Raw genomic sequence first — 14,253 nt, forward strand, 5'->3', positions numbered from 1 at the left:
CCGTTCGCAATGCGGACTGCTCATTAAACGAATGCAAATAAAATCAACATTCAGTTGCTTTGAGTTCGAGGAAAATGCACCGAGCAGTGTTGATTATGGGAGAATATGACACCTTTAGGGACTATAAATGGATGCCAAATAACATGGTGACAGTTTCATATCGGAAATCTTTTATGAAGCAACTTTCCAAAACCTTTAGTATTGAGAACCTATAATGGGCGAAGCTTAAAGCAGTTATTTTGAAGATATAAAATAAATGTAGCCAATCGTTTAGTTTTAGCCACAATGTCAATTGCGGAGAGCGTTAAGCGTCACAGAGAGAATAAAATACAAACGCAATGTTTCAAACCTGATGGTCCTTTTCAATACTACAAATCTTGAACGAAAATCATTAGAAATTTTGGTTGCCTTGTTCCACATCAATGGCTCGAACAATCCCATGGGGCTGATCCTTGTAGTTTTTTTGGCGATAATCTAGACAATTGAGTACATTCTCATTTTGTCATGAGTACGATTTACTTTGTTATTGAGCGCTTTGTTTCTTCTAGAATTGATTTATATCGTTCGCGTAATCGATCTGGATCTTTTTCCATTGAAGTGTTCCTAGTTTTTTTCAAACCTATATGCCAAGTGACTATTATACCAAATGACGTTATGCCTAACAACCATCGCAGCATCAAAAATTTTGTTCATTTTATGGCAAAAGGTGTTATTCAAAACAGACAAGCATCTTAGAAAGTATCATTAGGAATACAAAGGTGTTTGTATGTATTTTTAGTACGGATAAGCAAATCTCTCAGATTGTTTTGTTAACGTATAAACGGAATACGTGAGATCACTAGTTACAACCGACTGTATCTACTGTATATTCAACAGGAATTAAGCCGAGGTGTTTTTGTAAAATAGAAAGACGTTGAACGAACAATGGAAATGTGTGAACATTGCTTGTGTGATAAAAACTAACATTACTGAATTTACCGATTTAAGAAGAAAACTCAACACTGCACAGTGTATCGAAGCATTACTTCAACAACAGTAGATCCCGTAACTCGGTGGATGGGCAGTGAATTTTCCTAGACCACGGGCCAGAATGAAGGAGATGGTCGGTGGTTGCTGTGTTTGCTCCGATGATCGGGGTTGGTCAGAGAACCCTCTGGTCTACTGCGATGGCCAAAGCTGTGCGGTGGCCGTACACCAAGCGTGTTACGGCATTGTTACGGTCCCGAGTGGACCGTGGTTCTGTCGAAAGTGTGAAAGCCAAGAGAGATCGGCTCGGGTCCGGTGTGAGCTGTGTCCGTCGCGTGATGGCGCCCTCAAGCGGACCGATAATCAAGGTTGGGCGCACGTCGTTTGTGCGTTGTACATTCCGGAGGTGCGTTTCGGTAATGTAACTACCATGGAGCCGATTATTTTGCAACTTATTCCTCAAGAACGATATAACAAAAGTAAGTTTTCTTACAACCAACCGGTTGCAGTAATAACCTAATGCTTTAACTCTCTCCGATAGCGTGTTATATCTGTCAAGAAATGGGCAAAGGATCTCGTTCAACGGCGGGAGCGTGCATGCAATGCAACAAATCTGGATGTAAGCAACAATTTCATGTTACATGTGCACAACAGCTCGGTTTACTTTGTGAGGAAGCTGGCAACTATCTGGACAATGTCAAGTACTGTGGTTACTGTCAGCACCATTATAGTAAATTGGTAAAATTTGCCGTACTAAGTTTGCACGTGAACCTAATGTTTTACTCTTATTACAGAAAAAAGGAGGGAACGTGAAAACAATTCCACCGTACAAACCGATCAGTCACGAAACAAACTCAAGTGATGGTCCTTCGTCGCCCGAGAAAGAATTGGAGCCACCAGCAGGGCAACAGCACACAAGTGCAAGTGCTATGTTGGGTAGTGGAAATACTAGCAGCAATATGAAATCAAACAACCGCCTTTCGATTGATCAGAACGCTACGACATCGGCATCTTCATCGTCGAAACAGAGAAAATCATCGAGTGTCTCCAAAGGTGTACCCAGCTCAACAGCTACATCATCAACGCCAACGTTTGTAAGTACTGGAAGTAGCAGTGCTGTCATAAGCAGTCAATCCTCATCCTCTGCTTCGGTCAGTCTATCCGGTCTATCCGGCACTGGAAGCACCGGCAGCAACAGCACAACTGGAGGAAACAACAGCAAGACTGTTTCCTCTTCGTCCAACAGCGGTAGTAATAAGGATAAGGACAAATACAGTAAAAATGTAAATAAGGTATCCAGTACAAACAAAAGCCACGATAAAGATCTCTCGTCCGGATCTTCATCAGCCTCCTCCTCTTCACAGCGTGACAAGGGGTCGAAATCGAAATCCAGTAGCGGCATCAACACCGTAAACAGCAGTACTGCTGGCGGCGTTGGCCCATCAGTTAATCTACCCGGTGCCAATGCCGGCATCAGTAGTTCACTGAGCAAGGATGATTCAATATCATTATCATCCTCAATATCTGCCACGGCAAATTTGCCTTCATCGTCGATAAAAAGTCATGACAATTCAGTGATCAAACCAGACAAAACTCTTGCACAGATTTCTTCCGCAGCAGCATCTTCTGCTCGAGCGGCTTCTCTATCTCCGGCTGCTATTCCAACGACGCTAATTATAAAACCACCACACGAACATAGTGGAAATAATAAAGATCTCTTGTCCAAGGAAGCAATTGCAAAATTTACCACCTCAAATTTCACCGAAACTATTGTCGTGAATTCCGATTCCGTTTTTGGCTCGACAGGCACCAACAGCGGTAGTAATAGTAACAACACTGTCAGCAGTGGTGCTGTAACCAACACAACCAGCACTGGAAGTAATATTGGATCTAGTTTGGGATCTACTACAGTAATTGAAACAGTTAGCGGTAGTGGTGGTGGTGGTGGCGGAGGTTCTGGAAGTAATACTAGCAAGCTGCCCGTTGGCAATTCGTACTCTACTGCGGCGTCGAATGTCGCAAAGAAGCGAAAGGCTGATGCCAGATCTACTCCAACGTCGTTTTCAAGCGGAGATATCGATATCACTCGGTAAGTCACGATAATTATTCTGAAGGAGTTTTCCTCAATGCTCTGTTCTTTCACAGGGATATGATCAAAGATGTTGCCGTTTCTCTTGTGCCATTACCATTGAATAAAAGTGATAGCATTGATCCAGCATCTATTCTCAGTATCGAGAAAAGTATCAAAAAGGTGAGTTATTAGAATCCTTTATTGGATTTCACTCTTGTTTTAAACATAAGAGCCAGGTGAATTGTTATGAGAATATCAATATAAAATGAACAGAAGTACTTTCAAACCAAAATTTACGTTCGATTTACTAGAAAAAATACGTAAGATGGTTTGAAATATCAAATTGAATATTTTACGTTACAAAAATGAATGTTATGCGAATTTCCCCTAAAATGAATAGAATCAACACTTGAGTTTATGTGAATTGACCAAACGTCAAACAATTTACGTGAATTTCCGGTGTAAAAAATTCGATTTTGAAAATGACAATGAGTCCTTCAAGTGAAAGTAGTTTGAAAATTCGCGAAAATATTTTTTTAGTTTCAGTTTCTTACTACAAAGCAAAAACAATTGTGATTTAGATTCAAATTAACATGTCAACTATGGCGGTTTTGTCAGCCTTACAAACCCACACCCACGATGTTATCGGTTGCTGGAGGTTTTTATTATTATTATTATTATGTTGCTTTATTTACCCTCGGTTTTAACCTTACGGTCATTCGCCGAGGTCTGGAGGTTTTTATTTTCACCTATTGATTGCAATTTTCTAAAAAAAAAGTTTAATTTTTCATGGTAAGAATCCTTTTGATTTATATAAAAATCTGAATAAATCTTCATGTGACTTCAACCAATATTTAAAATAATAAATCTCTGGTATCTAAATGCGATATAAACTGGTTGGTAAATGTGATTTGAACACTACACTACATTTTATCTATGAATCACGTAACTTTCACTGGATTATACATTAAATGGCTTCTAAATGCCAGTCAATTGAAACCTACGTGAAAAGTAGGGTGGAAAATATTCGCATAATTTTTCACGTAACTATTTTTTTTGAGTGTATATAGGGTAAGGGCTCCCTATTTCATCTCATTTGTAAGGACGTCGCCTTCAAACCCCGATTTAGCCACCAAAATCACTGTAACTATTTCATATCACTGCTTCATTCGCTTTGCTCCACGTTGAGAATTGATTCACATTTCTTGAAAATTCAACTAATATTCATAAAACAGCTAAAAACACTAATAATGTTTTCACTACTCGGCTCCTAATTTCATCTCAATGGATTTTTATCCATCCTATCGTTGATCTTTTGTTCATCCTATAAATTAGCAATGGCGACAGCAATCAAAACAAAATATTCCACTATTACACTCTCACCCGCATACGCATGGCTGCCAGATGGCTGACTAAACGCTGCTAGCTATGAAAAATATGGCTGGGCAGACATTCTGGTGACCGACTGCCTCACCGCTGCCTGATATACTACTCAAACGATACAACCGTACCCACCAGGATTTTTCCACATTATTATTATTGGTAAAAAAATTACTCGTTGAATTATCTAATTAATGGGGCTATGGCTTACGGAGATCTAAAGAACTATCTTTTAACATCATTTTATTAGTGAAAACAGATAGAACAGATATAGACTTTCTATGCAAAGTAATACATATTTTCTATGAAAATATCTGGCATCTCTGTGCACAGCTGATGAAACACACACACACTTCACAGCGTTATGTTGGCGTATAGCGGAATGAAACCAGTGCGACTAGATTTGCCACAATGGTTATTTCATTGGTATTTAACACGTTCTTTCTGGTAATATTCGAAGCTGAAACAGTTTTATTGAAATATTAATATCAATAATATAATTAAACTAATGTCACGGATACCAAAAACATACTTTTTGATGATAATTTGAAGAAGATAAACAATTTTTGTTTTGTAACATTATGAGATAACTTGGCAACTTTGCGAAACCAAATGAGATGAAAACAAAGAGCAATCAAGTAAACGAAGTGAAAAATTTTCATCTCATATGTTTGAAGACTTTTATTGCTTGTCGGGTAATTTTTGAAGTTTTCAATCGTTAACTAAACAAGTGGCAAGTGAACATAACTAATTATGAAGTCATCCAGCATTCAATGGTAGTGTAATTATGCGAAATAGTGATCATGTTTTGAGACGAATCAATTAGTAGATATTCAGAAACATGACGAACTGTAAATCTTGAGACGAAAATGTGTCCTAAATTGAAAAGTGAGATTATTTTATATGAAAAAAACTATCACTGAAGAATTTAAAACCATTTCTTTCAATAGGAAAGTGTGACAATAGCTTTTCAAATCATTTTAAAACATTTCACAGTTTGCTTCCGGTAGGTTGTAAAATATTATTCATGTTCAAAGTTGTGAGGTGAAGGGATGAGATGGAAATAGGAGCTCAGATGAAATAGGGAGCCGTTGCCCTACATATGGTCCAGTATCAGTAGAACCACATGCGACTATTCAAATGTGATTGATTATTATAAATACTTTATAATTGAGCTAAATCAAGTAACAAGGATTAGACACTATTTCTATCCCTCCGTCATGTGTACTTGCCCTTCACCAAAGACATCATATTAACAAGATATCCAGCTCTCACATTTCCCGAACAAATCATTGGCAACATCTTTTTTGCGAGCATAAAGCCCTCAGGCGAGTCCGCATCGAATCTCGTGCATAGAGGAGAGAAATGTCAAATTCGTGCGCGCCAAAATTGCAGGCATGCGCACCCAAACAATTGACATGATATATTGAATGTGATGGCGTGCGATGGCGTTGCTGGACTGAAGATTGATTTCGCTCCTAGCTGATAGGGTCTGCTTCACTGAACCCTTGCCACACGTCGTCTATGTCGTCATTCCCTGGCAAAATAGAAGAGGTCATCGTATTTTTATATAATTCATAAAAGCAACGAATTGAATAATTCAATAACAATAATATTGGTTGGCTTTCCAGTATGATGTGGAACGTTTTGCTTTGTACTTGAAGAAGATAAATACATTGAAATTTTGACGTAGGACTACGTCTTTCTTTACTATGCTCGACTGGGTGCATTTCCATAATTTCACAAAACGGAATTGTAACGAAATTACTCCAGATTTGTTTTCTTGATAACTTTTTCCCTGTTTGAGTATTTTCTCTGTTTCTTCACGGAACAAATGGTAAAAGATGTAAGATTGCTGTCAATACCAAGTTTATTACAAAAACATTGTTGAAATTGTGGAAAAATGGGTCCGAACACGAAACATCAAAATGAACCGAATCCATAAATAGACCCTATTGCACGTTTGCTAGTTTAAGTCTGTGATAATTCATGAACGGAGACACATCGAGTGCGTAGGTCTCCCTCTACATCAAGATAAGGGAACTACACCCAGTAATATTCAACTGGTGCTTCAGTCAGTGGTGAATATGAGGCTCCGTTCCTCAAGCCTAAATACAGAAAAACAACAACTAGTTCTTTTGTGTGCATATCTACTGTCGGACGTTCGCAGTGTGAATTTCGCTTTAAACAAGAGCGATTGCGTCATCCATATGCTGGTCGTTTGCATTAGAGAAAAAGAAAAGAGGACAACGATGGGGAACATATTAAACATATATTGCTGATCTAATTCAATCACGTGTTGATAATCCTTATCTCTTACAATTGATCAATTTTGACATTCATCGTCGAAGTCTTCGTTCTCATCCATTTATACGAATTCCCCATGCTAGAACCAATTATGGATATAATGAACCCTTTTTCAGTATGTGCCGTTTATTCAATAGTTGCTCACAGGAATTTGACTTTCATCTCTCGTAATGCGATACAACGATTATTCCATGATTCTTTATTTTTGCAGTTATAATACTAATGTTAATTCTTTCCGCTCGACCACCCCTTCGTTCTCTCCACCATCTCCATTGAAAACTAATAAATTCGCTCGTTGTAACTAATCCTGTTGTATCTCCTCTTCTCCGCTCTTCATCGTTCTTCTCCTATCTTTTCGAACACTAATTAAATCTATATGTCGGTTCTAACCACGTTTGCTCGCCCTCTTTTTTTTATCCGTCTTCCACTATCTTTTTCGACCGCTAATTAGATCTACATGCCGAACCTAACCCCGTTTCGTTCGCCAACTCTCATTCACCACTCCCTCCTTCTACCTCCCATTTTAAAGCATATTTCTTTTCTTTTCTAGTTTCAATGCAAAATCACCATCGTTTACCCGATGGGTTTAGTGTCATCTAATTACTATAAAGTTAGTTAGCTAGGGTTAGTATAAAGCACATACATGTATCTGTTAGATTGTTGTAATCTGTTGATATAAACGATGGGAAGGTTTTATGCCTGCTGGAGTGAGAGATTATTATTTCAGCTCCATTGGGTTTTTTCCAGCTCCAAAAAAAAAACAAATAAATAAAAATCTATCGTTCTAATGGCTTAAAATGTTATCTAAAAAACTATTCAGATTCCTTTCTTTGCAAATCGAAAGTAAAAATCATCAGTTTAGTGCAAATCTAGATTAATTTGATTAGCTTTGTGCACTTTTCGCTGTGCAAAATTCGCACGAAACGAACGCAAATAAAGCTTAGCTAGCATTTGGCTGCCTCGCGTTCGAGAAAAATGCTCCAACCAGTGTTTAAGATCGTAGAGAATTCCACAATTTGGTCCTTAGGAATACCAGAAATGAATCCCGTACGTCGTTTTGATAGTTTTTTCTACCACTGAAATATGCAAATCCGAAATGAAATAATCGACATCAAAATTCTATATGTTGCTATTCAGTTTAATCAGTTTGGAATCAACCGGCACTGTGAGCAGTTCGAACGATTGCGTTGGAGAAAAAGGAAACGAAAAGTGGACAACGATGGGGAACATCATACAAAATCAGCCATTCTAATGGTTCTAAATGTTATCTAAAAAACTATTAAGATTACTTCTTTGCAAATTGAAGGTAAAAATCATCAGTTTTGTGAAAATGTAGAATAATTTGATTAGCTTTGTGCACTTCTCGCAGAGCGAAATTGACACCAAACGAGTGCAAATAAAGCCAGCATTTGGCTGTTTCGCATTCGAGAAAAGTGTTCGGAAAAGCGTTCAATATGGTAGAAAATACAACCTTCTGAAAGTCTGAAATGAATCCCGCGATTACATCCTTCAGCTGCTGGTGATTTGCGTGCGACTGACAGAAAAAATACTTTTTATCGGCTCGAAAATTGAAAAATGACAATCCGAAATGAAGTAATCAACCTCTATTTTTTATGTTGATATTTTTGTAGCCGTTAGAACCGCTCTTTTGGTCTATTATTCTCATAGTTTGCTCCGTTCGCAGTGCGGCGTTCGCTTCAAGCAAGTGCGGAAAATTCATCAAAGTATGAACACAACGGAAAGAATACTTATTCAAACCTACAGAAATGGTAGTGTTACAATCCGCAATTACGGTCAAATCATTTAGTGCCTAACCACTTACAGTGTCTTCACATAGAATCAAGCAAACAATTACATTCCTTTTGTGGAATTTGGCCTTCTCATATACATTAATTTGATTTTATAAAATCGATTTTTAATCAAAATAAGTGCCGTCACATACAACGTCCAACTTCATGGGTGCCTCGACTCGGTGCGGAACGTCAGCGCTGCACAGTGGTTCAAAAGCGCAATTTCACGCTCTTAATTGATAACTCATAGGATCGCGGTTTTTGAGGTACAGTATCTTCAGAAAAGTTGCTCAGAATGATAGACACCATCTTTTGGCAGATTTTATTTATGTGATTAATCCCCCTAAAATTGAGATAAAAATTTTGTTTTAGTTCAGGGCCAACATAGGGGCTAAGTTACTTCGACAAAGTTGTGCAGAAAGTTATTTCAAACAAGTTTGCTGAAAGTACTATTCCCGTAACTTGAGTGTAATTCAAGATATAATGAATTTTCGAATAGGGTTTCCAAAAACCAGTTTTTGTAAGAAAACATATATATTTTCAATTTATATGAGTTTTTCATGTTATACAAAGTTTTTCATCTTTAAAAACTATACAACTTTCTCGAACATGCTATGCTGCTATCATTTCAGATTAATGAAATAGAGCAATTTTTCATGTTTTTTTACATAAAATTCTAACTTGTCTATTATCAAAAGGCGCAGGAAGGTGCAGATGAGACTACCTTCATATTAAACTACTTCAAAAGAGCTTTCATACCGTGGTTGAATTACTCGTCTGCAGGCGAGATATGTTCTTTTCAAATATCCTTGTCCTTGACATTTGCAATGATAAAGTTTATTGTATATCAGATCAGAGTTCAGTATATATTCGTTACCATGGAAACTCTCACAATAAAAGGTTTTTATGGACATCGAAGTCTACAAATAGAAAAGTTTAGTAATAACTACAGACGGTTTTTTGAAAGTAACTGTCCGACGTTTTTTAAAATTACGTTATGTCACTTTTTGATAAGTTTTTTTCTATAGAAAAGCTCTGCGGATAAATATCCTCTATTCATCAATTAAAGTGGAGATCGATAAACGCTTGCTATATTGTACTGTTCATAATGATTAAGAAGTTTCTTTTATACAGATGTCGAGGGTATTATACACGCGAGCAATCCAGATCACTTACGAATCGGGATCCCACGAATTGGTAATTAGTTTCATTGGATCCTTAGGTTACAAATATTCTTAAATGGCCAAAACAGTCCAAGAAGAATCTGTCGAACGATGCTGAGAGTCTTTTAGCTGGTTAAGAACATTGCCAGCTATCATAAAATAAATACAAATAACTAAAAAATGAGTTTTGATCATACTTTTCTCTACCAGAAAATGACATAACTTAGTTCGATTTAATGATGACTTTTTTAAAAATCGTGACAAAACAGTTACTAAACTATTCAATTTATAGACTTCAATGTGCACAAAAAAATAATATTTTTGGCCAAGTACCATAGTAATGAATATATACTGAAATCTGATCTGAAATACAATGAACCTCATCATTGCAAATGTCAAGGACAAGGATATTTGAAAAGAACATATCTCGCCTGCAGACGAGTAATTCAACCACGGTATGAAAGCTCTTTTGAAGTAGTTTATTATGAAGGTAGTCTCATCTGCACCTTCCTGCGCCTTTTGATAATAGACAAGTAAGAATTTTTTGTAAAAAAACATGAAAAATTGCTCTATTTCATTAAACTGAAATGATAGCAGCATAGCATGTTCGAGAAAGTTGTATAGTTTTTAAAGATGAAAAACTTTGTATAACATGAAAAACTCATATAAATTGAAAATATATATGTTTTCTTACAAAAACTGGTTTTTGGAAACCCTATTCAGAAAATACATTATATCTTGAATTACACTCAAGTTACGGGAATAGTACCTTCAGCAAACTTGTTTGAAATAACTTTCTGCACAACTTTGTCGAAGTAACTTAGCCCCTATGTTGGCCCTGAGCTAAAATAAAATTTTTATCTCACTTTTAGGGGGATTAATCACATAAACAAAATTTGCCAAAAGATGGCGTCTATCATTCTGAGCAACTTTTCTGAAGATCCTGTACCTCAAAAACCACGATCCTATGAGTTATCAATTAAGAGCGTGGAATTGCGCTTTTGAACCACTGTGCGCTGTAGGGAAGGGCACACAAGCATGGGGCAGATTCACTGTTTGCGCCGTTCGCCAAACGAAAGGTAACCGATTTGTTCGGAATTTTGCTCGTGGAAATAATTGTCAACTGTGTTGTAAGTTGGAGAAATGGTAACCTTCGGTTCTTCTCGGAATCGAAAGCATTTTACAAAGAACTAATGAGAAATGGATAATTTATTAGTAGAACAATGTACCAAAATAAATGTTCATTTTTAAAGTGATCTGTCCCTTGTCGACAGCAGTCTTACGTCGCGGTTATGCATCTAACATTACTTCCTACAAATTTTTCACTGATCTTTGGGAACTTTTTTTGTCCGCCCTCCAGGGATGGAGTTAAGTATTTTTATGATCACTAAAGGGGGTGCCCTGAGTGCAAATTTTCCTAGGTACGCCGCTGTTGAGAAATTTTACAAAATTCGACAATTATTTGCAGGATTTCAAACAGTTTACCGTTCGTTCATCAGTTTCATAGTTGCATTGTAACTAAACGTTTGATAATCAATATTTCGTCGATCTGTGAAAAGCTACCAAACAGTTCTGTAAACACTAAACTCTATCGGATGACTCGGTGAGTGTAACTCTGAAAAAAAAATTCCAACTATTTCTCACTAAGTGGCCGCAATTTGATGCTTATTTTGATAATTGTAAGTTGGTTATACATTTGATACTGTATTTTTAATCGAACTCGGATATTATCCAGATTTACAGTACAGCTAGTATTTTCTTTCATTTTTTTTTGAAAAACGGTCAGTGAAAACTAGCATAATTTACCAAGTCACATGACTCTAGTCACCCTATTCTAGGAGTCGACTCGGGTGACGTGACAGGTTCATTCTATGGTGAGTGAGATGGTGAACCTCAAGCAGAGATGCCAGATATTTTCATAGAAAATCTGTATTGATTCGTATAAAATATCTGTATTTATCTGTATTCGCTAATAAAATGAAATTTCTACAATACAATTATGTTAAAAGGTGTTATTCCAATAGATTATGGTTATAGAGTGGTAGATTAAATTTCATATCTTATATTATATTCATCGACGAAATTTTATAGTTTTTTTCCTATCAACAAAAATAGAATTATGGTGCCATATACTTGTCTAATTTGAAAATGTTCACTTCATAAGTTGAGATGGATTTCCAAAACCCTATATACAACGTCAAGTCAGGTAATACAACTGTCAGTCTGGCAATAATATTTCATGATGCCAAGACTTATCTAACTTTTAAGTTCAATTTAGTTACAAATTTTAATATAAATAGATTTCAGTGTTCTTCATTAAATATCTGCACAAAAATATATATTTAAAAAAGTGATTTGTACGTTGATTCCTAAACGTTTATCTCGTCATTGCAATCAAATACTAACAGATAGCTCAAATACTAATAGATAGTTTAATTTTTTCCTTGATACTTTTGGTGTAATCTGTATAAATCTGTATTAAATTTAAGAAATCTGTAAGAAATCTGTACTCTGTATTAAATCTGTACGTGCATGTAAAAATCTGTATAATACAGATAAATCTGTATAAATGGCATCTCTGACCTCAAGTGACGAACGATTCATTTTCTCAAACGTCAAAACGAGTGGGAAATGTTGCCGGTTGTGAGGTTAATTTTGGAAATGTTGCCAGTTGTGAGGTTTAAATTTTCTCGATATAAATCTTTAGTGTTGAATTTGTTTTCGGATTCCGGTTTGTTTTTCGAATCACGAGTTCCGTTGCCGTTAGTTAGTATGAATGGCCGAAATCGCTACAAGTTACTGGCCTTAATATATTTCTGAATCGTTTGCAACGATCGGTCTTATTTGCAAAGTACGCTTCTGAGGAGCGAAATATCAAGATTTGTTTATTTGATTTAAATTAGGTATTAAGTTTACCTACATTGCAGTCCAGACCACTTGTCACTCATTCGAATAAAATGCTTACCGGTGGACAAAGACCCGTTGTAACATTCTTGTTCAAGTTGAAAGGATCGTTCAGGATTCCTAATTGTATTCTTCCCTGTTAATCTCTCAACAATATCGAGTAGTTAATAATGGCGGTTTAGGCAAGGACGAGTCAAATTAAAGTGTTGGTTTGCTTATGGTACAGTGTGCTGGTATTAGAGTCTTCATGAGGCACAGATGTCCTGAGTATAATTTTCTATCTCGTTATCTGAACATCCTTCCTCTCACCAAATAATTCATACCAAGCCACTGTACTGAAGATTGAATATTCAGTTTTCGACTGACTGATGATTGGCTTTTAACGGTCAAATGTTTCTGAGAGTTTCTAATGACTTTGGGCCACATAAAGTATTTAATTTTAATTCGTGTCAAATTAATACTGGGTAAGAATTCTTAGTTACACTTATATTATATACATTAGCAAGAGCACAGAATTAGCGATGGCGATTTGGCGATCTCAGAAAATACTGCAAACAAACTAGCACTTTGTCTGCCAGCTACTCGAGAGAAACCAACTCCTTCACTCCTGCTACTTCTACAAAATCAAATTCCTGCTAAATAACTTTTAGTTTGGTTTAATCGAAATAGTGCATGAGACTAAATCAACAGTCTGGATGAAAAATAAATATATAATGATTAATATTCAGCATGGAATATTTTGTCATTGAATTTTAAACTGAAAACACTTCCTAAGCAACAGCTGAGTACATTTTTGCAAATTTAGACCATAATAAAAGGTTTTATGGTCTGCCGTTGACTTTTTTTGGATGTCACTTCGGCTTCCAGAACAACAAGGCAAGTGTGTTTAAAATGTATTCCGCTATGTAGAGCAAAATGCAAATAAAAAGACAAACTTCTGTAAACTTGCCTTAAAGCCTTTTATAAATTATATAGGTTGTGCTATATGCCTAAACAACTTTCGAAATTCAAAGCTTTTTTTTCCTTAGTAACATTTATGAGAACATGAGTTATATGAGAAAAGCATCATTACATCACATTATGTGGGTTAAAACAGTTTTTTACAACAATCTGTGCTTTCGCGCATTTCGTGAGTATTAGTCCTTTCATCCCAAAGTATTATGAGCCTAGTCCATCGTGATTATAAAGTTGTATCCTATAATTTTACAGTTCAATCTCTCTTCTAATTCTCTGGAAGTATACATTTATCCTAATGTATGAGAATTGAATTTTTCATAGGAAATCTAAAAAGTAACAATATAATTGGTACAATTAATTTTGTTGTTCAATAACAACATCAAACCATGTTGAAAAAAATTAAAGGTTTCAAAATATCTAAGATTTTTCGGTTAATATTCCTCCTGTCACTTGCTTTACCGGTACCGACTTTGAAACTCACTCTTGTCACCCAGATTCGACTGCAAGAATACGGTGAGAGTTCATCGAAGTTCATCCTGGTGACTTTTGTCACTTCATTCGACTGTCACAATCGCGTGACTCGGGTGACTCGACTTATCTCACCTCACTCGACTCGCAGAATAAGGGCCAATGTCGAAGACGAAGTTCTAAGAAATTGATTGTGCACTCTAAAAAATATACACAGATTTAAAAATGTCGAACACATTTTCAAGAA

The 14,253-nt window shown here is 36.3% G+C and overlaps 1 protein-coding gene across 7 annotated transcripts in view; it reads left to right on the forward strand.

Moving 5' to 3' along the window:
- Positions 1 to 14,253, forward strand: part of LOC131432707 (protein AF-10) — a 59,385-nt gene that overhangs the window by 12,631 nt on the left and 32,501 nt on the right. For all 7 annotated transcript variants that reach the window (XM_058599157.1, XM_058599159.1, XM_058599162.1 and 4 more), the window contains 4 exons: positions 877 to 1,445; positions 1,508 to 1,704; positions 1,761 to 3,055; positions 3,112 to 3,217. In XM_058599157.1, the coding sequence (XP_058455140.1) occupies positions 1,091 to 1,445; positions 1,508 to 1,704; positions 1,761 to 3,055; positions 3,112 to 3,217 (1,953 nt within the window). In that variant the 5' untranslated portion in view covers positions 877 to 1,090. The remainder of the gene's footprint in view (positions 1 to 876; positions 1,446 to 1,507; positions 1,705 to 1,760; positions 3,056 to 3,111; positions 3,218 to 14,253) is intronic.

This window comes from Malaya genurostris, chromosome 2 (genome assembly GCF_030247185.1).
Source record: "Malaya genurostris strain Urasoe2022 chromosome 2, Malgen_1.1, whole genome shotgun sequence".
NCBI classification, from domain to species: domain Eukaryota; kingdom Metazoa; phylum Arthropoda; class Insecta; order Diptera; family Culicidae; genus Malaya; species Malaya genurostris.